The 23,336-nt window shown below is 45.7% G+C and overlaps 1 protein-coding gene across 16 annotated transcripts in view; it reads right to left on the reverse strand.

Moving 5' to 3' along the window:
- Positions 1-308: 308 nt before the first annotated feature.
- The window catches only part of Camk2g (calcium/calmodulin dependent protein kinase II gamma), a 58,720-nt gene continuing 35,692 nt past the window's right edge, over positions 309-23,336 (reverse strand). For 3 of the 16 annotated variants that reach the window (XM_076835305.1, XM_076835302.1, XM_076835304.1), the window contains 9 exons: positions 22,302-22,345; positions 11,517-11,585; positions 10,323-10,367; positions 8,668-8,716; positions 7,051-7,164; positions 4,996-5,071; positions 4,565-4,659; positions 2,736-2,981; positions 309-2,288 (listed from right to left, as the gene is read on the reverse strand). In XM_076835305.1, the coding sequence (XP_076691420.1) occupies positions 2,749-2,981; positions 4,565-4,659; positions 4,996-5,071; positions 7,051-7,164; positions 8,668-8,716; positions 10,323-10,367; positions 11,517-11,585; positions 22,302-22,345 (725 nt within the window). In that variant the 3' untranslated portion in view covers positions 309-2,288; positions 2,736-2,748. Of the gene's footprint in view, positions 2,289-2,735; positions 2,982-4,564; positions 4,660-4,995; positions 5,072-7,050; positions 7,165-8,667; positions 8,717-10,322; positions 10,368-11,516; positions 11,586-13,694; positions 13,728-22,301; positions 22,346-23,336 lie in introns of all 16 variants that reach the window. The other 13 variants (XM_076835308.1, XM_076835303.1, XM_076835311.1 and 10 more) reach the window with 8 other exon arrangements.

Genomic DNA, 23,336 nt, shown 5'->3' on the forward strand with positions numbered 1-23,336 from the left:
TTAGGGCCTCGCTAAATTGCTTAAGTTGGCTTCGAACTTGGGAACCTCTGGTATTAGGAGCCTCAGAATCGCTGGGATTACAGGCCGGTGCCCCCACATCTTGGTCTTAGCCCACCTCTTAAGGCCCCGCGTCATCTCTGCCACCCCTTGACTCCCCTTAGCAGCCAGGGGGCCTATAAGAAAATCCTCTTCTGAGAAGATCCTAAAAGGAAGTGGGAGAAGATACTTCTCTCCATCTAATGTCTTGTAATGCAGGTTGCTAAAATCTAAGCCCCTGAGCATAAGCCTCCAACAACAATAACACAATGGACTGTTTCAAGGTTATTTTATTAAATATCTTCAGTTCAAGGTTTCATTGTAACAAAGCTATGAAGGGTCTACCAACATTCAGAACAAACACTATTTTTAAATTATTTCTATGTCATGCAAAAATTCTGCATCAAATGCCTTCCATTTCCTGTTTAAAAGATTATTTTAATAGTCTATTGTCTATAGATGCTGACATTAGCCCCAGAAGAGGAGTAAGAATGCTAAGAAGTGGGGCTGGAACAGCCATATGAAGCTATGGGTCTCAATGAACTCTAAGACCATTGTCTTCAAGCCAGCAAAACCAATCCCTGTGGTGAAGGTATCTGCGAGCTGGCACTGCAGGCTGCAGGGCAGGGTGGTGGGTAGGGCCCAGGGGCTGGGGCATGCATGAGGCGCTAGAGGAGCCTTGCTAAATCCAAGCATCAGCACCTGTGAGTTTGCTCTCCTCAGCTGGCTCCAAAGTAAACCTGTAGCTTTGCCTCTTTTCCCTGATCCTGTGCCTCCTGAAGTTAGTCCAGGGAGCTGGAGTCTACCCACCTTTCCCCCAAAAGTGTAGATATTTGTGCAGATAAATATGCACAGTTGTTTTGGGAGAAACCCAAGGCTATGACCAATTGCTCCTCCATTATCTTCTCATATTGGCTTAGGGTAGATCTTTTCCTCCTGGAATGGAACTCCTTGAGCAGAGAGAGACAATGAATGTAGGAGTCTGCTCTGAACACCTTTTTTGGGTACATGCAGGTGAGGGGGGGTGATGCCCATGCAGATTGTCCAGCAGTAAGTCTATACTTCAGTTGGTCAGTAGAGGCCTCTTTCAAGAGGACGCTTCTTGCCAGAGCACTCAGGTCAATCTCAAAGACAGGGAAAGAGATGGACGTGCAGCAAGAGTAGAGTAAGAAGGGAGGCAACCCTGAGGGCAGCCTGAATGCATAGAAACAACCACCACCTCTTATCCCACTGCCTCACTCCTCCCATCCCACAGGGGCACTTCACGGAGGGCCCAGGTCCAGATGAGGGTCAGCATGGGGGACCACCACCATGAAAAGGCAAGACAAAGATGGTCCAGAAACAGAACTGCCAAAGGCGACAAAGGGAGCCCTGACCAGGGCCTGGCTCCCTCCTTGCTAAGTTATCAAGAACACAAACACGAAGCAAAGCAGCAAAACCTCCCCTTCCCACCTGCAGGGATTAGGCCCCAATATCAGGGCCCAAGGGCATTGTGCATCCTATAGAAATGGATGAGTAAATAAGTGCATGTCAGACTAACACGAGGTTTCTCATCAGCTTCATAGCAGACATACTTCTGCAGCACCAATTCTCTTCCCTTCTATGCTAAATGAACAGTACAGCAAAGTCCGGGACCTCAGTCCTGAGGCCACTGCTTCTCAGCTGCGTCCACAGCTGGCTGAGAGTTCTGCATTCTCTCTCAAGTAGGTCTAACAGCCATGGTGTTTTCATCAGCTTCTTTCTAGGTGCTTATGCAGTTTCCGAAGAAGCCCACTCATAGACCTGGGGTAAGCAGGCCACCTCAGGGGCCATAATCACATCATGGCCCCCAAAGCTCTGTCAGAGTCCTTGCCTGGTCCCCATGGGTCCGTGGGGGTTCTGAGGCTAAGCTCACCTCTTCAGGACTGGTGGGTGAGCCCAACGTTCATGCCAGGATGGGCATCACACAAACTCCTGTCTTCTTGCAAGCCCAAGGGCTGTAGGTGGTTTTGAAATGCTTCATGGTACAGATTCCATTTTTTTTTTTAAACAATCTTTTTTTTTTTCTTAAATGTAAAAAAAACACCTCGGTACAGCAGAGACAGACACGAAGGGCGGGCGGGAGGGCTGCATGCAGGGGCGTGCATTGGCTGCTGCCGCTTTGTAATTTAATTGTTTTAAACCTCAAACGAACAGGACTGCCGCTGTCACTCAGGCCCTCCAGAGCCACTGGCTGCGAAGGTTCGACCTCCAGCTGGAATCTCCTAATCCCCCTGTTAAACAGGACAGAAGGTGGTAATAGAATAGAGGACAATGAGCACACAGATGAGGTCCTAGGGCCTAAGAAAGTTGGGGTGGGGGAGAAGCTAATGTTTAAATATAACACTGTCTCACATTTAAGTACTTAGTAAGTGCTTTACTTATTTTATTTATTTAACCCTTACAAAAATTTAAGGAGGCAGGCACCACACTTGTCCTCTCTAACAGCTAAGGTGAGACTTAGGGAGGATAAGTAACTGTGTGCACCTAATTTGGAGTCATAGAAGCAGACTCAAATTAGAGTTCAGAGTGTAACTTATTTCAACCACACTCCCCAGCCTTTGCCTTTCTTCTGGGATGGCCCATACCTCCTTCCCAAGTTTCACCTCCTAGCCTACTCTTCCTTCTTTGACCCCACCTGACCCAACCCCTCCCTGCCCCTTCTCCCCTACCACAAGCACCTGTGGCTGAAGCTCACTGCAATGGTGCGGCAGGGGCCCCTGAGCAGTGATAGTGGACATTGAGCCACTTGCCATCCCGGCGGTGCCAGACCCGGGTCTCCTCTGACTGGCTGGTACGGGGCCGACCCTGCCCGTCGATGTACTGGGTGAGACGGATGTAGGCGATGCAAGCTGCGTCCTCCCCAATCACGTGGACATGTGGGTTTAGGATGGTGGTATGGATGGGCTTGCTGTTCTTGGACAGGACTGCAGGGGGAAGGGTAGGGTGGGGTAGGTAGGAGTGTGTCAAGCCTGGGCACCAGCATTTTATTCCCTCCCCACACTTCCAAGTCTCACCCTCCCACTAGCAACTGTTCACAGAATCTCCAAGTCCCCCATATACTCTCCAGAGGTCAGGATACCCCATTATATTAGACTCAATTATCCAAAAGAAATAAATGTGGATAACAGTATCAATATAGCAGCTATTCTTTTAATCAGGCATTGTACTGGAGATTTTATATGAATGAGATGTATTTTTTTCGTTGATATTTCCTTCATATAAGAAGGAAATAGGCTCATGGAGATTAATCTGTCCAAATCACACATTCAAACTCATATGACTCTAATGGGAGGCTCATATGACTATATGGTCTTTTGACTTTTACTTATTTATTTATTTTTGCAGTGCTGGGGATTGAACCCAGGGCCCTTGTGCATGCCAGGCAAGCACTGTCTCACTAGGCCACATCCCAGCTTCTCTCTACTCTGTTAGGCTGATGCTTAGATTTCTAAGGTTGGCTTGTTGCTGCTGCAGAGTAAAATCATGAACTCAAAACATTCAAAATAGATTCACAACTTGAAAAGGTACCAAAGTTAAAATAAAATAACCAAAGCACGCAGCTCAGGTTATCCCCAGAGCTCCCAGCATCCTCTTGGGGAAAGGTAAAGAAAGTTGGATTGCCATTATCAGCACAGGCTGTATAACTGTGAGGTTTTTATTGAGATTCATTTTTTAGTTTAATTCCACAGTTACATAGGGGTTACAGGAGATTCTCCTTAGAACTAATAGGAACTCTGGAATTAGATAGCCAAGGGTTTACATAGGCAGCTGAGATGTGGAGAGGGTGGGAGTCAGTGGAAAAAGCAGCAACAAAATAAAACTCAGGAGAGAATGGAAAAGGCCTAGGATAAAGTGGGAAAGAAGAGGAAAAAATAGGAGTGGGGGTGGGGAGTGGTTCTGAGAGTAGAGAGAAAGATGGGAGGGTGGTCATGATTCAATTCCTTATCTCCTGGAACTGCTAGGAACTATCCAGTATATATCCCCCCCACCCCCTGGCCCAATCCAGGATGCCTGCCTCCCTTAATATTCCGAAGGATTCTAGCCACTACTTCCAATCTCATAAATTTCCACCAATGTCCAGTTACTTGTTTGTACATTCTTATTCTAAGGTTTTAATTTCCTCTATTATGAAACCTGCAGACACAGAGCTTCATTATTACTTGCTGATATCATCTCAATCTAATCTCAAAGGGTTTGTAATCAGTCTTGAAAAAAGATGAGGCTTAAAGAAATACAGTGACCTTGATGTGGTGACCAGCACTGCCCTGAGGCAGTTGGAGAATAAATGGGTAGTTGGGGTTCTGGAGCAGGGCCTTCTAAGGTGCCAGTTTAAGACTACCAGGGCACAAGACTAGCAGAGCACAAGGAGGAAAGCATACAGAATGGGATGCAGCAGGAAGGTCAAATAAAAGAGAAATGAGCAACTAGGATGAGGAGGTGAGCAGGGGAAAGAGGCAAAGGGGTGAAGGGGCAGGCAGGAGTATATCAGCAGCACGAACCCACTCACGATTCTCAAAGTAAAACTTATGGAAATCCATCCCCTCCACGAGGTTACCGAGGGCCTCAGGCTCAAATGAAGTGAGACCTGGGTCACAAATCTTCCTGCAGGAGAAAAATAAATAAATAAAGCAAAACCTAGCTTGTCAGGCCTCTATAGGATATATGTGTCTTCTTCCTCATAAGTGGTGTGTATCCTGTAGCAGCAGGTTGGTGATGGGCCATGCTTCACAATGCAGCTAAAATCTTTGGGGCCTGATGCCATGGGCTGGCTCAATCAATAACAGGAAATCTATGTGGAAGGGCTCCCAACCTAAGCACTTGGGGTTTAACTCACACACTATGCCCAAACCTCAGCTGGCCTTTTCTCTGGGATCCCAGTTGCTTTTTAGAAGCAGAGAAGGTCCTGAGAGACATTTCAATGAACAGGTTTCTACTCACGTGTAGGCCTCAAAGTCCCCATTGTTGATGGCTTCAATCAGCTGTTCTGTGATCTTAATGATCTCCTGTTTTCGCACTGTGGGAGTAAAAATCCAACAATTTACAAACTGGACAACCTCCTAAGTAACAGAGAGCCCTCCTAAACCCTTCATGGAGTTCCCTGTGATCTTTTTGTCAAAGACATCCCTCTTGTCTGACTGTAAGATCCTTTGCAGGAGGAGCAAGCTCACCTTTCCTTCCATCCCTTCAGTGGTGTGTGCAAAGCCAATGACCACCTCTTTTCCAAGCTGACCCATTAATTATGGTTCTCTGGCTTTTGTCTCCCTCTCCATCAACAACCAGGTCACAGAAAACACTCTTTTAACAGCTGAGGAGCCTGGAGCACCATGAATGTTCTATGTGGAATCTGTGCATCCCATCTCTAGCAGGTTCAATCTCTCTGAGAAGCATCTCCCAATATGGCTGTTTCCACCCCCATTTACTTCTTTCACCAGAAGGGGCTCAGTCAGGTCTCAATTACCACCCTTACTCTTAGCCTTCATTCAGTGGCCCAGAACCTAGCCTAGGGCAATAGCCAGCCTGAGAGCAGAATCTAGCCAAGGGATGAGGGCTGCGGGCTGCCAAAGGATGAACAGAACCCTAGGATAGATGCTTCATTCTCTTCATCCTGCTCATCTCCTCCACAGGGCTTCTATGGGATAAGGGATCTTGGAACTGTAAAAACTCTTGACAGCCTCTCACCCAAGAAATGGCTCCATTTACTCTAGACAAGCTTTGGTTAAGTATAAATCTCAAACCAGCTCTCATGCCGGGATGTGTCCCTCAAGGAAATCAAGAAAAGGCTAAGACCAAAGGCAAGCAGAGTTGGTGCCTTCAGATCCTCCCTTCCCACCCCATCCCAAGCCCAGAGAGAGCTGGTGACATCCTGCTCTCCTAGGTAGCTTAGTTACAGGAAACTTTACTATTAGCAGAGGATGTAAGCAGGGAAAGGGAGGACTCAGACTGAGCTGGGGCTAACCCTAACCCAAGGCCTCACTGGCCCAGCCTTTCCTCACAGGAGCAAGAGGCTGCAAGACAAATGCATTAGAACAGCACCAGCATGGCACAGCTGGGCCAGCACAGTCAAGAGGCATAGCTGGGAGGGAGTAGCACAGCCAATGGTGGCCCCACAGTCACCACCACTGGGTAGGCAGCTCTGGGTAAGCAAGCAGCAAGTTCGGGGAACAACGAGCTCAATTCCCTTTCTAAAGAGGCAAGCAAGCGTGTCCACACAACACACGGCCCCACTCTAACCCAACCAAATCCATCTGCAGGACCTGACTGGGGCCCCTGTGGGTGAAGAGGATTGTGTTTAGAAACTCTACAAGGAAAGACAATGGGAGGAAAAGAAGCAAAGAGAGGCATCACAGACATCAACACAGACAGAACTAAAAATATCAAACGAACTGCCATTAACCTTGCGAGGCATTGTATTAAAACCTTCTACTTTCTCATTTCTTTTTATAACATTTGAAGTAGATGCCATTTTCTCCCTGCTTTATAGATAAGGAAACCTAAGCTCTGGGAGGTTTAAAGCTACTTCACACACTTCTGAAAGTAGCATAGCTGGATTTAAACTCGGGTCTGCCTTACCCCAAACCTTGTGCCTTTAATATGACATTACGCTGAGCTTCAAGAAATACTACACAACACAGTTCCTCAGCTATTTCAATTTTACCATTGTCCCCCTCCCACGGACCCAATTTCTGACACTGGTCCTCTTCCTGGCTGCTGCCAAGGCAAGGCCCACTGCACACCCCAGTGGCTTTCTACTCCCTCCCTCCATGCCACATTCTTCCACCCATTCTTCTGGTATTTCTCTGGGCCTCAGGCACAGGGCCTCTAACTGGGCCACTGTTTAGTGCCTCCAGCTGTTCCCCCCACCCCAGGCGCAGGTCTTGCTCCTCAAGCTAAGACAGACAGCTGGGTTGGGCTGACAGCTCTGGAGGGGATCCCTGAGGGACTTCAGGATGAGCCAGGGAGTGGGAAGCCAGAATGTGCCTCCCTCACACTTACTGGCTGAGGAGCTGAGAGAAGGCTGGGGCTGCATGCCTGCAGAGGGGGCTGTTCTGTCCCGGGAGCTCCGTCCTTCAGGCATCGAGCTGCCATTCCCAGTGCGGAGCGGGGCAGCTAGCCAGCCAGGGCAGGGCAGGGCAAGGCAGAGCAGCCAAAACAAACAGAACAAGGCAGGTGAGCGAGCAAGCCAGACAGGACCCAAGCCCATGGCGCAGAGCCGGGGCAAGGTGACGCCTCGGGCTGCTGTGGACGCTGGACCACATCCCACTCTTCTGCCTCTGCCAGAGAGGCCCTACCAGGCTGAAGCACTGGGAAGGTGCACAGACCTGGCCTTGCAGCTTCCAAAGGAGCCTTAAATCAGCCTGTCCTAGGACCACTGCTCCTGGGGAAGACGTTTGAGGGGCTAGGCCATGAGGTCAAGAGCCCAGCAGCGAAGGTACCTTCTACTCTGCCAGCATTATCAGAATTGAACTGATCTGGCCTGATTCCTAGCAGCCCTGGCGATACATTCTTTATTGCCTTATTTCTTTCGATTTTTGGAGTTTCCAAAGTTTGGTTTCCCTCATTACCAATAAGCATGCTCTCTCAGCTCCGTCTTAACAATATCCTTAGTCTTTTCTGTTGGCCTGGCTGAAGGTCATTTACTGAAGGCAAAGGGAGCAATTCCAAGAGGCCAACCCAAAGAGTAGGGCAGATACCCATTAGTTTGGCTTGCCAAGCTTCCCACACACCCTGGTGGGAAGCTTAGGTTGGTGATCCTCACAGGACCTCCAAGACACAGCTGAGTATGGCTTTACAGACATCAGATCAGTTCTCTTATCATTTGTGGCCAGACCTAGGGACTAGAGTGACCAACTCATCCCTGGGGCCCACGACAATTTTGGCTTTTTTATTTTCTTTCTTTATTTTTGGTAGCAGGGATTGAACCCAGGGCACTTTAACCACTAAGCCACAACCCCAACACCCCCCCCCCTTTTTGTATTTTATTTTGAGAGAGGGTCTGCTAAGTTGCTTAGGGTGTTGCTAAGTTGCTGTGGCTGGCTTTGGATTTGCAATCCTCCTGCCTCAGCCTCCCAGTTGCTGGGATTACAGGTGTGTGCCACTGTGCCCAGTTCCCCCGACCCACCCCTGCCATTTTGTGGTGCTGGGGATCCAATCCAGGGCCTTGCATATGCTAGGCAAGTGCTCTGTCACTGAACTACATCTTCAGTCCTTGTCCTGGTTTTGAAACTGGAAGTTCCACATCCTGGGAACTGCCTTGGTCCTGGAAAAACTAGGACAACATTCACCCTACTTTTGCAAGGATCTCAGATGTCCCTATTCTAAGACATCACATCATTTTCAACAGCAGAAACAGCTCTTTGAACCCTGGATCCAGGTATAGCTAATGTAGCTACTGTAGACATGGGTCAAAAAAGAGTCCTCTTGCCTGGCTCAGCAACCAGACAAGAACCTCATACCTTGGCCCATGGAAAGTGGATTTTATGTCAAGACTTATCCTGGGATATAAAGAGCCACTAGTCCCAGTTCTGGGAACAGAAAAGGCAAGTGCCCCATCAGAGCCAAAGTACCTGTGTTATGGCTGGGGTCCCTTCCCCACCAAGGGCCAACACCTACCTTTGAGGTCCTCATCTTCTGTAGTGGTGTTGCAGCTCTCTGTGGAGCCCTGTGGACCAAAGAAAAACATGTTTCTATATGCTAAGGCCTTTGGAAGCAGAACATGGGACCAGGAGGAGGCTTCAACCTCTACGCTTGCTTTCTGGCTTACAAAACTCTGGTTTCCCAAATGCCCTTCCCAACCTTTCCCAACTCAGTAAATGGTATCATCTACCTAGTCACTTAGGCTAAAACCTGGAGTCATCTTTGATTCTTCTCTTTCTCTCTTTTCTTTATATCCCAGTCAGCTAATATAAAATAAAATCCATCACTTCTACCTTCAAGATAAATCCCATGTCTTACTTCTTCTCTTTAAATGAACAGCTACAATCTAACATCTGAACCATGATGATGGCTTCTGGGCTTCTGTACTTTCACTCTTGCTATCTCCCTGAGTTCTTGCTCATATGTGACCACAGTAATCTCTTGAAATGCAACTTATATTATATTATTCCCCTGCAAAGAACTGCCAAGAGCTGGAATAAAACGCAAACCCTACCAAGCATCCTATCTACTTTTCCAAATTCAACATCCTTCTCTGCCCTTTGCTTACCATGATAAGCTCCACTTGAGTCTTCTAGCATGTGTGTCTCTGCAGCTACAGTCCCTCTGATCCATAGTTATTTGGCCATCTCCTTCCCACTGACATTTAGTTTCTAGCTCAACTATCCCCTCCTGAGACTCTTCTCTGACCACTTAAAGACCCTGTACACTCTCTCTTTACCTTGTGCCACTTTCTTTCTTTTTTTTTTTTTTTGGTACCAGGGATTGAACTCAGGGGCACTCAACCACTGAGCCACATACTCAGCCCTATTTTGTATTTTATTTAGAGACAGGGTCTCACTGAGTTGCTAGTGCCTCACTATTGCTGAGGCTGACTTTGAACTCATGATCCTCCTGAGCTGCTGGAATTACAGGCATGCACCACTGGGCCCAGTTTGTGCCATTTTCTTCAGGGTACTTAGCCCCATTGGATTATATCTTATTTAATTCCTGTTCATCTGCTCCTCCCCCTTCCCCACAGACAGGACATGTTCTTGTCACCTCTGTAAACCAGAGCTGTGGAAGGTTTTTGAGCTCAATAATACTTTTTTTTTAGAAAGAGTTCTTTTTTTTTTTTTTAAGAGAGAGAGAGATAATTTTAATATTTATTTTTTAGTTTTTTTGGTGGACACAACATCTTTGTTTGTATGTGGTGCTGAGGATCGAATCTGGGCCCACGCATGCCAGACAAGCGCGCTACCACTTGAGCCACATCCCCAGCCCTCAGTTTTCTTTTTGGCTAACATTTTTCCTCACTTAAGTTCACAACTCATGGAGGAAAATTCTATTATTATTACAATGCCCCTTTACAGAGAAGAAAACTGAGGGACTTGCCCAGAGGTCTGGAGACAGGTCTGTTGGAATGCAGAGCCTGGACTCAGAGTTGCTAAGGTTTGCCCTTCTTCAGAATGAAGCAACTAACAGACATACGTTACCTCTGACCCAGCCTCTGTGAACATCTCAGCATCAGGCTGCAGGCTGAACGTGGCCACTGGCATTAGACCCTGTACTGAGCCCACCTGTCTTCTGCTAATCTGGAAAGCAGGAGACTGGCTCAGGAGCCACTCACTCACCTTGATCCCATCTGTAGCATTGTGTACCACGGTGGTTTGTGGCTCCTGAGGGAAAAGATAAAAATTACCCTCTTGACCTGGAGACAGACCTATAGCTCCTCCCTGAGGGAGCCCAACCCCAAACCAGGACTCCCAGAAACTCTATAATGGCCACTGATGCCCACCCACCATCCCCATAAGACAAAACATTCTGACTCAACTGGGATCTCAAAGAGCTGGGAAGCCCTGGATTGAGGTGACAGCACTGGCTAGTAAGAAAGAAAGGCCTGGAAGAAGCAGGTACCTAAGAATTCGAGACAAGGGTTTCTGCTTGCGCTGAGAGTTCTTTCCACATGTCCCCCACCCTGGCCCTGCCAGATAAGTATATAGGAGGAGCCATAGACCTCAGGGCACAGGACAAGCCCTGCTAACATTGTTCATCAAAGGGTGCACGGGAGGCAGGGACACAGGGAGAAGAGAATGATAAGATCTCCCAGAAAGGCCCAGGATGCACTCTCAGCAAGCTTGAGTACAGGGAGCTGCCCACTTTGTCTACTTTTTGCTTTCTCCTGGCACCATGCCAGGCAGCACAAGGGTCCACAGGACACAGAGGGCCCCTCCTCTCCAAGTCATCCCCTTGCTAACTCTAGTTATCCTTCACTAGCAGAGGGAGCTCTGAGACACACAGTGCCTCTTGGAAGAGCCTAAAGAGAACTCAGATGGGGTTCTCCAGGATCCCAAAGATCTTGGCACCATCCGAAGGTGGGTGACCCTTGTCCTTCTTCCTGTTCCTGCCTTTGCAAAGGAGAGGATGAGGCAGATTCTACAAGGAGGTCTCCAAGAACTGATGTACAGTCAGTCTCCAACAAGACCCTTACCCTCTCCTTTTATAAGCAACTCACCTTCCCAGCCCCAATGGCAGACCCAATGGGGGTCCCAGCCGGGGGCTGTGAGGTTTAGCTGAGAGCCCTGATCACTCTTCCCCACAATCGCAAAAGGAGCAGGAGCAATGGTTCTGCCATGCAGGATGGAACATGGCCAAGCAGGAAAATGAAGGGCAAGGGTCCTATGGGACGGCACACAGAGCAGCCTGCTCTATAGGAGTCAGAAAAGGAAAGAGGCTAAGGAGTCTGGGGAAAGAGGGCAAGAAGAGGAAGAGGGAAGGAGCAGGAGGCAGCCAGGGGCAGAGGCAGAGAAGCTGTAGTCAGGAGGTACCATGGCCGTCTGCAAGGGCGCGGGCTCTTGGGCTGGGCTTACGAGACTGTTTTTGTTGTTGCTCTGTGGCTGAGACAAGAAAACAGATGGTTTAGTTCCTCCAGAGTCACCAAGGCTGCTCAGGTTTGACTCCCAGACCTCCCTTGACCCCTGAACTGGCCTGGAGGAGCTAGGCCTGAGGTGGCCATCATAACACTATGCAGATGGGAGCAATGGCTGGAGAGATGATCAGTGGAAGGGACTATTGTGAGAGGCCCAGAAACCTAGCTCTGGAGACACCCTCAAGGTGGGACTAGTCAAAGACTTGTTTTAGAGCATTTCTCCAGAAATGTTTATTCCAGGTACCATGTCATTGCACAATCACATCTGACCTGAAGAAATTTAGGGTCTTCGTTCCATTTCACAGGTAGAAAGGAGAGTAATTTATAAGAAAGCAGAATAAATTCAGACACTCTGGTACCCTTATCTGTAGGCAATCTCCTGCTACCCTCCACTTGGCATCTGTATTTTCTTTCCCTTAAAATACTAGCTGGAAGCCTGATCTGAAAAGAAAAGGAAGAAGAGCAAGAATACCTGGCCTAGGAAATGGTGTCCAGAGAGGAAAGGGATGGAATTAAAATTTAAATACAAAATGTATCCACAGGCCAAAGGGAGCTGAGACAGGGTAGTGCTAGTCATCTTCTGCCCTATAAATCCTGAACTTGATCAGCTGGAATTGAAGGCAGAGCTCCTAGGGCAAGCAATTCTTGGGTGGGGGCTGTGGATATGGTTCCAGAACCCAGTCCCCAGGAAAGAGCAGGCCACCCTGCAGGCCAACATTCCTAACAGCAACATGACCATGAGGGATCTCTCCTTGCCATTCAAAACATTAGAGGGGCACAGCAGGGTGGGGCTAAGAGGAAGCTGATCAGGAAGGAAGGCCAATCTCAAGGGCAAGAAGCCACATCATTGCTCTGTGCATCTAATAAGTCTCTAACCAGTATATAGTCTCACTGGGTGTCCAGTTTTGGCCACCAAGGAATAGTCTGATGCCTTTAACAGGAAGAGACAAATGTCCCTGTGCTTACCGTCTATGGCTACCGCCTCTGTGCAGAGTGTAAATGAGGACATGTTGACAGCTAGCATGTGCTTCTTCTCTCCCAGGACACACACAGAAGGCATCCAGACTGTCCTACATCTTGCCTAGAAGCCTCTTGGACCGGATTTGAAGTCCACCCCCAGCTTGCTGTCAGTGGCCGAGACACCCCCAAGCCCAGAACAAGACATGGAACCTCGAGCTAGGTATCACATTCTAAAAGACTCTACTGAACTCTGAAGGCTAGAAAGAAAGATCCCAGGTGTAGTCAGGACATGAGCCAAGAATAACATGAGCTGATCTCTTCTGTTTCCACCAGTAAAGAGTGGAATCCTCCTAGCTCAACTGTTGATGATGTCCTCTTGCTTGGGGTTGATTGGAGAAGGCTGCTCTGCCTGCCATGCCCAGCTGACACCAAGGCCCTCACAGGGAACAACAATGACAGAATGCCTGTAAAACCTGCTTTATCTGCAGAGGGCCAGGAAGAAACCCAGGTGGCTCCACCTCTGGTTTTAGTGGATGGTTTCATAATGACTAAACCTGCTATGTTCTCCTTGGTGCCCTATGTCCCATGAGAAAGAAGATGTGTTACTATAATCTTTCAGCTGTGCTGAAGGCTGGGTGGGAAGGATGAGACTCTGGGCCCACCCAGAGGATGGGACTTGCACAGGGGAAAACCCAGGAGAGCAAGAATCAGAGCCAGGAGCCAACCAGCTCCTCTGCTACCAGCTGCCAGTTTGTAGATAGCAGTTGCTTATGCCCAGTGAGCAAGGCTTCTCCTCCTCACAGTGAGTGAGGTTTTCTCCTTGTGCTTATCACCTGGTCCCAAGTGCCTACCAGCTTCATGTCCTGCCCTACTGGAGGCCCATCCAAACTCCAAAGCAGAGGGTGCCATAGTGCACCTTTCAATGCCCAATTTTGAGGCCACTGGGTGACCTTGGGCAATGGCCCCCATCTGGCAGGACAGGCCACACCTGCCCACAAAGCACAGACATGCAGTGAGGATGAGTGAAGCACACGCACATGGCAGAATGGGACTGCGTGGCTGGCAGGCGGGCACAGGCAGCATGGAGTGGGCGGATGGGTGGGCAGGCAAGGCTCACCATTAGGTGCACGCTGGAACTTGACTTCCTTTTCTGGACACATCACAGCAAAAAGGAAAGAGAAGGGGAAAGAGGAGGTAAGAAGAGAAGCACAGAGACACTGCAGGTTAGTGCACCAACATAGGCTCTGCACTGGGGAAGAGAAGAAAGGAAGGAGGAGATCGGGAGTTCAGCACCAGAAGGGTTAAAACAGCATGTAGACTGAAAAGCACACACATCCCTCCAGATCCCAGAGGGGAAGAACTCTGTTGTCAGGTTCACAAGCACAGATTTAGTATATTAGAGAAGTCTCAGCCTTGCTCAGAGAAAGCTTCTTAGGGTGATTAAGTCACAAGTCTGTGAGGGTAAGTAATATCTGACTGTTGCAAATTTATAGGTTTACGTTCAAAAGGCTAGTTGTACCTATAAGGGTATTTACTTTCCCACACCGCTAGATCTGTCTGAAATATGAGTAAGGTGCTACCATCAGGAAAGTAATAAAAGCTACTCTAGACTATCCTTAGCTTTATTTTTTTAGGTGGGGGGGCAACAGGAATTGTACCTGGGCACTCAACCTCTGAGCCACAACCCCAGCCCTTTCTGTATTTTATTTAGAGACAAGGTCTTATGGAATGGCTTAGGGCCTTGCTAAATTGCTGAGGCTTGCTTTGAATCACGATCCTCCTGCCTCAGGCTTCAGAGCCACTGGGATTACAGGTGTGTGACACAGTGCCAGCCATCCTTAGCTTTAATAACTTTGTGTGCGTGTGTGTGTGTGGTGCTGGGGATTGAACCCAGGGCCTTGTGCATGCAAGGCAAGCACTCTACCAACTGAGCGATATCCCCAGCCCATTAACATTTTACTTCTGAACCTAGACTTTGCTGCACTTCTAAACTGCTTTTCTGATAAAAATGTTGGATTTTTGAAAACGATCTCACAGTTAAATTTTGGCCATCCCCTTCTATATCAGTATAGTCATGCTTTTTTAAGATCAAATTTTGACTACATTTTTGTAATTACTGGAAAATAGAAGAACAGGAGTGCTGGTGATTACAAGTGCAGTGATCATAAAGATGCAGAGATGTAAGCCACAGGGAATGCTGAAAGTAGCAATTCCTTAGCCTCAACTAGATGCTAAAAGACTTTATGTTTAGATGTGAAACAAGAGCATCAAAAGGAAGACCTCATGGCACACTGAAAACTCATCTCAGAACACTGTGTCTAAAAGGTAAAGGGGAATTATGTACATTACCATTAACTCACAGGAAAACAGAATCCTCTTGGAATATGTCCATCTGTTGTTTGACTTTTGTGCATTAATTTAGTGACATCCAACAAACACTGAGGGCTGTTCTGGGCACAGTAAATGTGTCTGATAAATTGTTTGTGCCCCCAAGGGGGCTAATGTTTTACTTTGAAAAACATTTCTGGGCATGTATTATAATAAAAAAAGGGGGACTACAAATATTTAAAACAATAGTCCATAATTTAGAATTTGATCTAAAGAAAAATGAATAATCTAAATGTAATCAGGCTTCTTTTGTACTAGCCCTCTGAATATGCTCAAATGTAAAATGAGATGTTACTTCCAAAATTATCTGTCAAAAAAGAACCGTTTATATCTACCTACCTACAAACCTACCACCCATGTTTCTTCCTACCTATTTCCCGATATCCTTTACCCAAACAAGAGTGTTAATGCTTTGAAGGAATAGGCTTTTTCCCCTGGCGAAAGCAGCGTACAGGTTTCTAATTTGCAATGAATCACAAAAATAATAAGTCTTCTGGGTGCTCATTCACCAGGCCCAGTCCTTGGTTCTGGTGATTTTCAGGGACTCATTGTTAAAGGCCATTGCAGTTGCCTTTTCCTGAACCTTGCTTTAAAGCAGAAAATCTCTCAGCCTCGTGCTAAATACATTCCCAGGCTTCTCCTAGCTGGCTCCCTTCTTCCTCAACTGTCCTGCAGAAGAACCCAAGATAACTCTTTTCCCACTCCAAGACTGATTTCCAGGCTAGTGCACATCTTTCAGCTTCTCTCTCCCATCTTCTCAGGGTTTTGCCCCTCAGCCATTCACACCTGGACTCTTCCACCAGCATACTGCAGCATTATTTAAAGGCCAGATCACTTTTAAAGAACCATGTCTCACATTTATTTAAAAGTTATATGCATATAGTTTTATATGCAGCTGTATATAGACATATGCATATATATGTACATAGACATAAAAATCCCACACTGGAAAAGAGTTCAAGCTTCCTTTTCATATTTAATTTAAATGAATGAATATTCAAATAGCACTTAAGGAAATAACTATACCCTCTTCTTCTTCTTCTTCTTCTTTTTTTTTTTTTGGTTGGAGGGTACTGGGAGTTGAACCCATGGCTTCTTAAATACTCTAGCACTTAGCTACATCTCCAGTCTTTTTAAAAATTTTGAGATAAGGTCTTAGTAAATTGCTTAGACTTAGAAAATTCTCTCAGAACTTGAGAACTTCCTGCCTTATCCTCCTAAGTAGCTGAGATTATAGGCATATGCTACTGCTCCCTATTCTTCTTATAGAAGAATTATCCATGATGCAGAAAGCTCAGGATCTTCTGAGCAACTTTTTTACACGTCTCCCCTGTAAACAGGTCATCAAGTCCCCTTTCAAGAGAGCCCTCAAAGGTCCAACTCTGCACACCTAGCTTCATGTTCCCTTTCCTTTACTCAGAACTTTCATGCAACCATACCATTCATTAATTGATGTACACATGTTTCTGAGTTTAAAAGAACTGCAGTCACATTATCAATAATTTGAAAAACAGAAGAGAGGCAAAACCATCCTAACTTCTAGTCTTTTTCCTTTCACAATTAAAAATTATAATTTATAAGCTACACAAAAGTTTATGCCTTGCTTTAAAGATAAAAAGTACTGATTTAAAGAGAATTTGGACTTATTGGTTGTAACAGTCATGTACAGTCTAGGTGAAAACTGAAAATACAAAAAAATGTATTTTAAAAAAGTTGCCAAATTTGGGGCTGGGGCTGTAGCTCAGTGGTAGAGTGCTTGCCTAGCACATGTAGGGCACTGGGTTCCATCCTCAGCAGTACCACACAAAAATAAATAAAATAAAAGTATTAAAAAGTTCCCAGATTTGCATCATCCAGTGAAGTTATGATTTACATATATATACTTTGATGGGTTTCCCTTCCCTCTTCCTTTTACTCCCTTTGTCCCCTTTCTTTTTTCTGTAGTGCTTGAGATTGAACCCAGGGCCTTGGCCATACTAGGCAAGTGTTCTATAACTGGGCTCCATCCCCAGCCCTTTTTATTTTGAGACAGAGTCTCTAAGTTGTCCACAAGGACCTCAACCTCATGATCCTCCTTCCTCAGCATCCCAAGCAACTGGGATTATACAGGTTCTTTCAGTTTTTTTTTTTCCTTGTACATATATTACACATAACATACAAAATCAGTATCTACAAACATTTTTTTAAACAAAATTTAGCCAATAGTCTTTTTTTTTTTTTCTTTAGTGGTACTGGGAATTGAACCCAGGAGGCCCCACCAGTGAGCTATATCCCTAGACCTTTTTATTTTGAGACAGTCTCAATAAGTTGCCCAAATTATCCTTGAACCTGCCATCCTCCTGCCTCAGTCTCCCAAATCGCTGGGATTATAGGTGTGTGCCTCCACACCTGGCTCCTGTGTGCCTCTTTATATTCCATCTTTTTTACTTAATGTAAAATATTTCCCCGCTATATTTTTCACTTCATATAAAGCATTTCTGCTACTGTATGCTCATGAAAACAAATAACTTTAAAATAGTCTATTAAATGGAAGTCCCGTAATTACTTAGTCATTTCCTTATTGGTTTTGAAATTGTCTTCAATCTTTTCACAGTTGTAAAAAAAAATGTCATGTTGAACATCTTTCTGCTTTCAACTTTTTCCTATTCTGAATTATTCTGAAAATAAGATAATCAGGAAAGAAATTCCCAGAAATAGAATTATAAAGTAAAAAAGGTAGAAACACTTGCAGCGCTTTTGACCACAGGCTGTATTAGAAAGGACCATTGTGGTTTTCATTACTGTCACCAACTTAAGAGTCAAAAAATAGCACCTTGTTTCAATTTCCATTTTTTTGATGCTAGTGAAGCCATCTGAAGTTGAGAAAGTAGATTTTCTTTGGTCATCTTTTTGCTGGGTTTTAGCAGAAATTCTTATTTGTTGAAGAAACTATTTAATAAAAAGACATCCCATACTGCTGTGGATATTTTCCCAGCCCATCTATTTTCAACTTTTTTTTTTTTTAATATTTATTTTTTTTAGTTCTCGGCAGACACAACATCTTTGTTTGTATGTGGTGCTGAGGATCGAACCCCGGCCGCACGCATGCCAGGCGAGCGCGCTACCGCCTGAGCCACATCCCCAGCCCTATTTTCAACTTTTAATTTTGGTAATAGTCTTCCTAAATATCTATTTGGTCCTGAAACTTTTTTTCTCAAAAGTGCATTGCACTTGTTAGGACCTAGACACACAACAGGGCTAGGTTCCCCACACGGTTTCATTTAAAGCAATTTATCTAATGGTTCTGGATGCCCAGGTTCCTCCTCAGTGTTCCTATGGGATCTGACACTACTGTACACTTTCTGTTCTCCCAACTCTTTATTCTTTCTTTCTTTTCCTTTTTTTTTTTTTTTTTTTTGTGTGTGTGTGTGGGGGGAGGAGACAGGGATTGAACTCAGGGGCACTCGACCTGACTCAGCCACATCCCCAGTCCTATTTTGTATTTTATTAGAGACAGGGTCTGACCTCGCTTTTGCTGAGGCTGGCTTTGAACTCCCGATCCTTCTGTCTCCGCCTCCCAAGCTGCTGGGATTACAGGCGTGAGCCACTGCACCCTGCTATTCTTTCCCTGGTTGAAACCCCTTATTCCAGTCCATTATTAACAGATAACCCCCCAATTTTATCAGACTTCTAAACTTTTGTGTGCTTTAGATTCATCTGGGAGAAGGAAAGTATTAAAATTCACTGGTTGATTCTGCCTCCTACTCAAGGCCTCTGGGAATCTGAATTTCAGACTACACCCTGTAATCTGTGTATATGCACACGTGTGTGTCTCTGTGTGTATAATATATAATGTGTATATTTTTAGTTGTTGATGTACCTTCATTTCTTATTTATTTATGTGGTGAGGATCAAACCCAGTGTCTCACACATGCTAGGCAAGCGCTTTGCCACTGAGCCACCCAAGCCCCTGGAATCTGTGTATCTTTAATTAGTTCTTTAATCTTACATGGCTGCACTTGATGTTTATTTTGGGGACTAGCATCTTAGATAGTTCTGCTAGAAACTTCTCTCTCTCCCTCTGGTACTAGAAACTAAATCTGGGGGCGCCAAACCACTGAGCCACATCCCCAGACCTTTTAAATTTTTATTTTGAGACAGGGTCTTGCTAAATTGCTGAGGCTGGACTCAAACTTGTAATCCCCATGCCTCAGCCTCCCAAATTGCTGGGATTATAGGTGTGTGCCATCACACCCGGCTAGAAACCTATCTCAAAATGGCTCCTTGATCCATCCTCTCCCCTCTGGCTCAGCAGTCTCTGCTGTATTTTATGTCCTGTTTTTGGCATTCACTTGTCCCTTTAGCCAAGCAGAAGCTACTGAAGTTCCCATAATCATCAGCAGTTTCAAACTGTAACTTCACATGTGCTGTTCCCTCTGCCTGAAATATCCTTCCTCCTCCACAACCTGGCAAACCCCAACTGTTGGTCCTTCAAACTCAGTTCCTGGCCATCTTCTTCAGGAAAATTTCCTGATCTGGCTTGATGCTGTCTCTCTACTCCCCCAGTGCCTGTACCGTGCACATCTTCTTCAGGAACCTTATCAGACTGTACCAGAACTGGTGGCCGCCCCATCTTTCTCCCACTGCAAACACCTAAAAGGGTACATCTACCTTTGGTAGATGTTGCTGCCTTCCAGCTCTTGGAGCACACAGTAGGCATCTAATGAACAGTGGCTGAGGGCTAGGGCTGGGGCTGAGTGGTAGAGTGCTCATCTTGCATGTGTGAGGTTCTGGGTTCAATCCTTAGTACCACATAAATAAAATAAAGGTATTGTGTTCACCTACAACTAAAAAGACTTTTAAAAATCCTTAAAAAAAAAAAAAAAAACAGTGGCTGAGGGGGGCATTTGTGAGATGCCCCCAAATTCAATGTTGGACTCTTCCTTGGGCTGTATCAGGACCTTTAAAAAGATATGTCCATCCACATACTCCATTTTTCCTTCAGTCCCAACATGGTCAAAATAGAACTCTTCCTCTTTAGATGACCATTTTCTTCACATCTACTCGCATTTCTAGCAGAGGTACCAACATGCCAGGCTGGAAACCTTGATATTATCTGATGATCTTTTTAATCCCTCATATCTAATGTGAGCTTCCACTGACACACCTTTGATCAGAATTGGTATTCCCAGACTCAAGGGCGCAAGTGGACCACAGATACAGGCAACCTCATTCTGAATAGAATTTTGACTATTATCCCTTGCTATTTCTAATCAACTTTCCTTTTCAATGCTATTGCCAGATTACAATAAATCCTAATTGACACCACTGTGTCTAGCTCTTCCCCTCTTCCATTTATCCATATGCCCTCAGCTAAGTCTTCCTACAAAGAAAGCTTTGTACTGGGGATTGAACCTAGGGCCACATGCACACTAAACACATGCTCTACCATGGAGTTACACCCTCAGCCCTTCAAATATTTCTCAGAATTCTTACCACAGCTTTTCCTACTTGTGGCCTATGATATTTTCTAAGGTCTAATATACAAACTTCCAATTATTCTACTCAATCAGACTGATCCAGTTGTATTTGGCAGGGGCTGGGGGGCTTGCTGTGCTCTTCAACTGAGTTATGCCCCCAGCCCCAGCTGTATATATATATTTTTTAATTTTTATTTGTTCTTTTTAGTTATATATGATAATAGAATGTATTTTGACATATTATACATACATGGAATATAACTTCCTATTCTTGTGGCTGTACATGATTTGGAGTTACACTTACATATTCATAAATAAACATAGAAAAGTTATGTCTAATTCATTCTACTGTCTCCCAGCTGTATTTCTGAGATCTCTCTACCATACACCCTGTGTTCCAGTTAGGTGAAGAACATGCGTGAAAACTCATAAAATTCATATTCTTATTTTTAGGTTACAGAAGCAATACCATCTCATTTTAAATACATTTAAGTGTACAAAGTAAAAGCTGAAAGGTGTTTCTCTCTGCCCTATCACCTCTGACTCCATACCCTAGAGGCAATTGCTGCACTGCTTTCAATCTTCCTGTATCTGCTTCCTACAATAAGCTTTTTCCCATGAGCTTTTTGGCCTGAACCACCCCATGGAGGGTCCAGTAATAGTGTTTAGCTGGATCCAGCTGTGTCCACTTTCCTCTCCCTAAGGCAATGTAAAAGCTACATTGTACCTCCTGTATGTGCCTCTCAGAATGTGTGCAGAGCAAGACATCTGATAGTTATGTACTAAATACTTTGTAAAGATGGACTGATTTTAGTTTCTTCCCCAAACAGAAATTTCCAAAATCTTTCTCCAAGTAAACCTAGCCACTTTTCCAAACTTGACTCTACCCATCTAGCTTGAGTTCCAAACTGGGGGACTGCCTGGCCATCCCAGTTCCAAGTCAGCAGGTATGCAAGGAGCCCAAGCTCCCCTCTTATGAGCAGAAGAACACAGAAAGCAGGCATGCAGAGAATAAAGGGAAAAGGAATGGATTGGCAGAAGGGAATGGGGACAAAAGATCCTGAAAAAAGGCCCAATTTAAATTTTTGTTGGAGATTTGAAGGTTTGGATAATTTTACAGGTTGATATTTTCTGTGATGTCAGTTGGAAGGCTTTAAGACAGTATGAACTCCTATCCAAAGTTCCAGTCCCAGGACCCTTTCTTCCTCCTAAGCATCCTCATGCACCTTGGGCCCTGTGGTTGCCCTGCCTCTCTTCACTTCAGCTGAACAGCTACTCACAATAAGGGCTTCCTGTTGGGACCTGCAGGCACCTGGTCCTTCTTCTCGGCCAGGTCCCATAGAAGCCTAACCTCAAGAAAGTTTAAGATACTTTCACTCAGTGGTATTTAACCAGGGTTCTGGAAGAATTTTGCAGAAAAGGACAAAGATCAAAGAATAGTGTCTTCAGGTTTCTAGTCCTGTACCCTGCTTGAATCACCCAAGCAAACTTTGCTTTCATTTGATTAAAAAGGTTTATGAAAAAAATGGAGGGGGTGGGGGGTGTTTAATTAGATGTCCTAAAATACCTCAGAGTGTCAAGCCCTCAAGATGAAGCACATGTGTGGAAGTCAGGCTTAGGGTCAGCTCTAGGAAACTATAATTTGGACTGCTTCCCACTTTCCCACCCAGCTAGATCAGGAGAGACACCTTTCCATTCTTCCCTCCCAGGCCAGTGGAACCTGCTCTTCTCAGCATAGAGGCTTCCAATTTAAAGCAGAATAGCAAGAGTAGATGGTTTTCAGGAAAAGGAGAAGCAAGGTGCTTAGACTTCTCAAGAATAACTACCAGGGGGAGAGGCCAGTCTCTGGTCAGAAGGCTGGAGAGATAGATACCCACCTTGACACCTCCATCCGACTTCTTGTTCAATAGGCTTTTGGCAGCTGTGAAAACAAAGAGGAAAGTCACATCTTCTGCATCTTACCCTCGTCCCAACCTGAAGTCTGGCAGCTGGATCTGCAAGAGACTGCTATTTCTGACAAGGGGGTCAGGTGTCTCCTGAAAGAGACCATTCCTAGTAGTCCCTCTGCAGGAAGGGCATCTTGAGTGGTGCCAGGGCCTTCGGGATGACACCCCAGGATCTCCTCTGCTGTGGAAGCTGGCTCAGCAGAAACAGACACCCTGTGCTTAGGAGAAATCATGTTCAGTACTGGAGCAGCCTGGGAGCACTGGGAGCTCTGCCTTTGAGAGCTTCCACCCAGGCCTAGAAACAAAGTGCCAGGGTGAAAGGGTGAGGGCTCCATTCTTAGATGCCACGGAGGTTCTCCAGATAGCCACACTGGAAGGATGCAAGACATCTCCGGACTGTTCTCAAGAAACAGAGTGTCACAGTTCACAAAGGAGACCAGATGTGAGGACAGACAGACACAGACACAGAAACCAGGACCACCTACAGGAGGATTTTGCCAGGGGGTTGAAGCCTTCACTGGGCAGGACCTCACCAGGTTTACTGGGTCCTAGCTGCCATCTTTTCCCCAGACTCTCTGGACTCATGAGCAGGAAGGGCTAAGCAGAATAACGAGTTATCAGATTCTAGCCAGGCATGGCATAATGCTCAAGGCTGACCAGCTTCACACCAGAAGGCTGGTGACGGGCTGAAAATGGAATCAGCCCAACTGTCTGATCCACCTGGACTGCCTGGGTTTAAATCTTGGTTCCAGCTGCTAGCTCTGTGACCTTGTGTGAGTAAGCCTCTCTCAGCCACAATTTCTTTAAAAATGGGATAAATAAAACAGGCCTAGGTCACCAGGCACTGATGGGGGTCCAAAAGGACTATGCCTGAAAAGCATTTAGCAGAGTGTCTTGCACATGATTTAAGTACCCTACTAACCATTGTTATCACTATTGCTGCTACCCTTCTGCCCTTTAGGTGGC

This window comes from Callospermophilus lateralis, chromosome 15 (assembly GCF_048772815.1).
Source record: "Callospermophilus lateralis isolate mCalLat2 chromosome 15, mCalLat2.hap1, whole genome shotgun sequence".
Lineage (NCBI taxonomy): Eukaryota > Metazoa > Chordata > Mammalia > Rodentia > Sciuridae > Callospermophilus > Callospermophilus lateralis.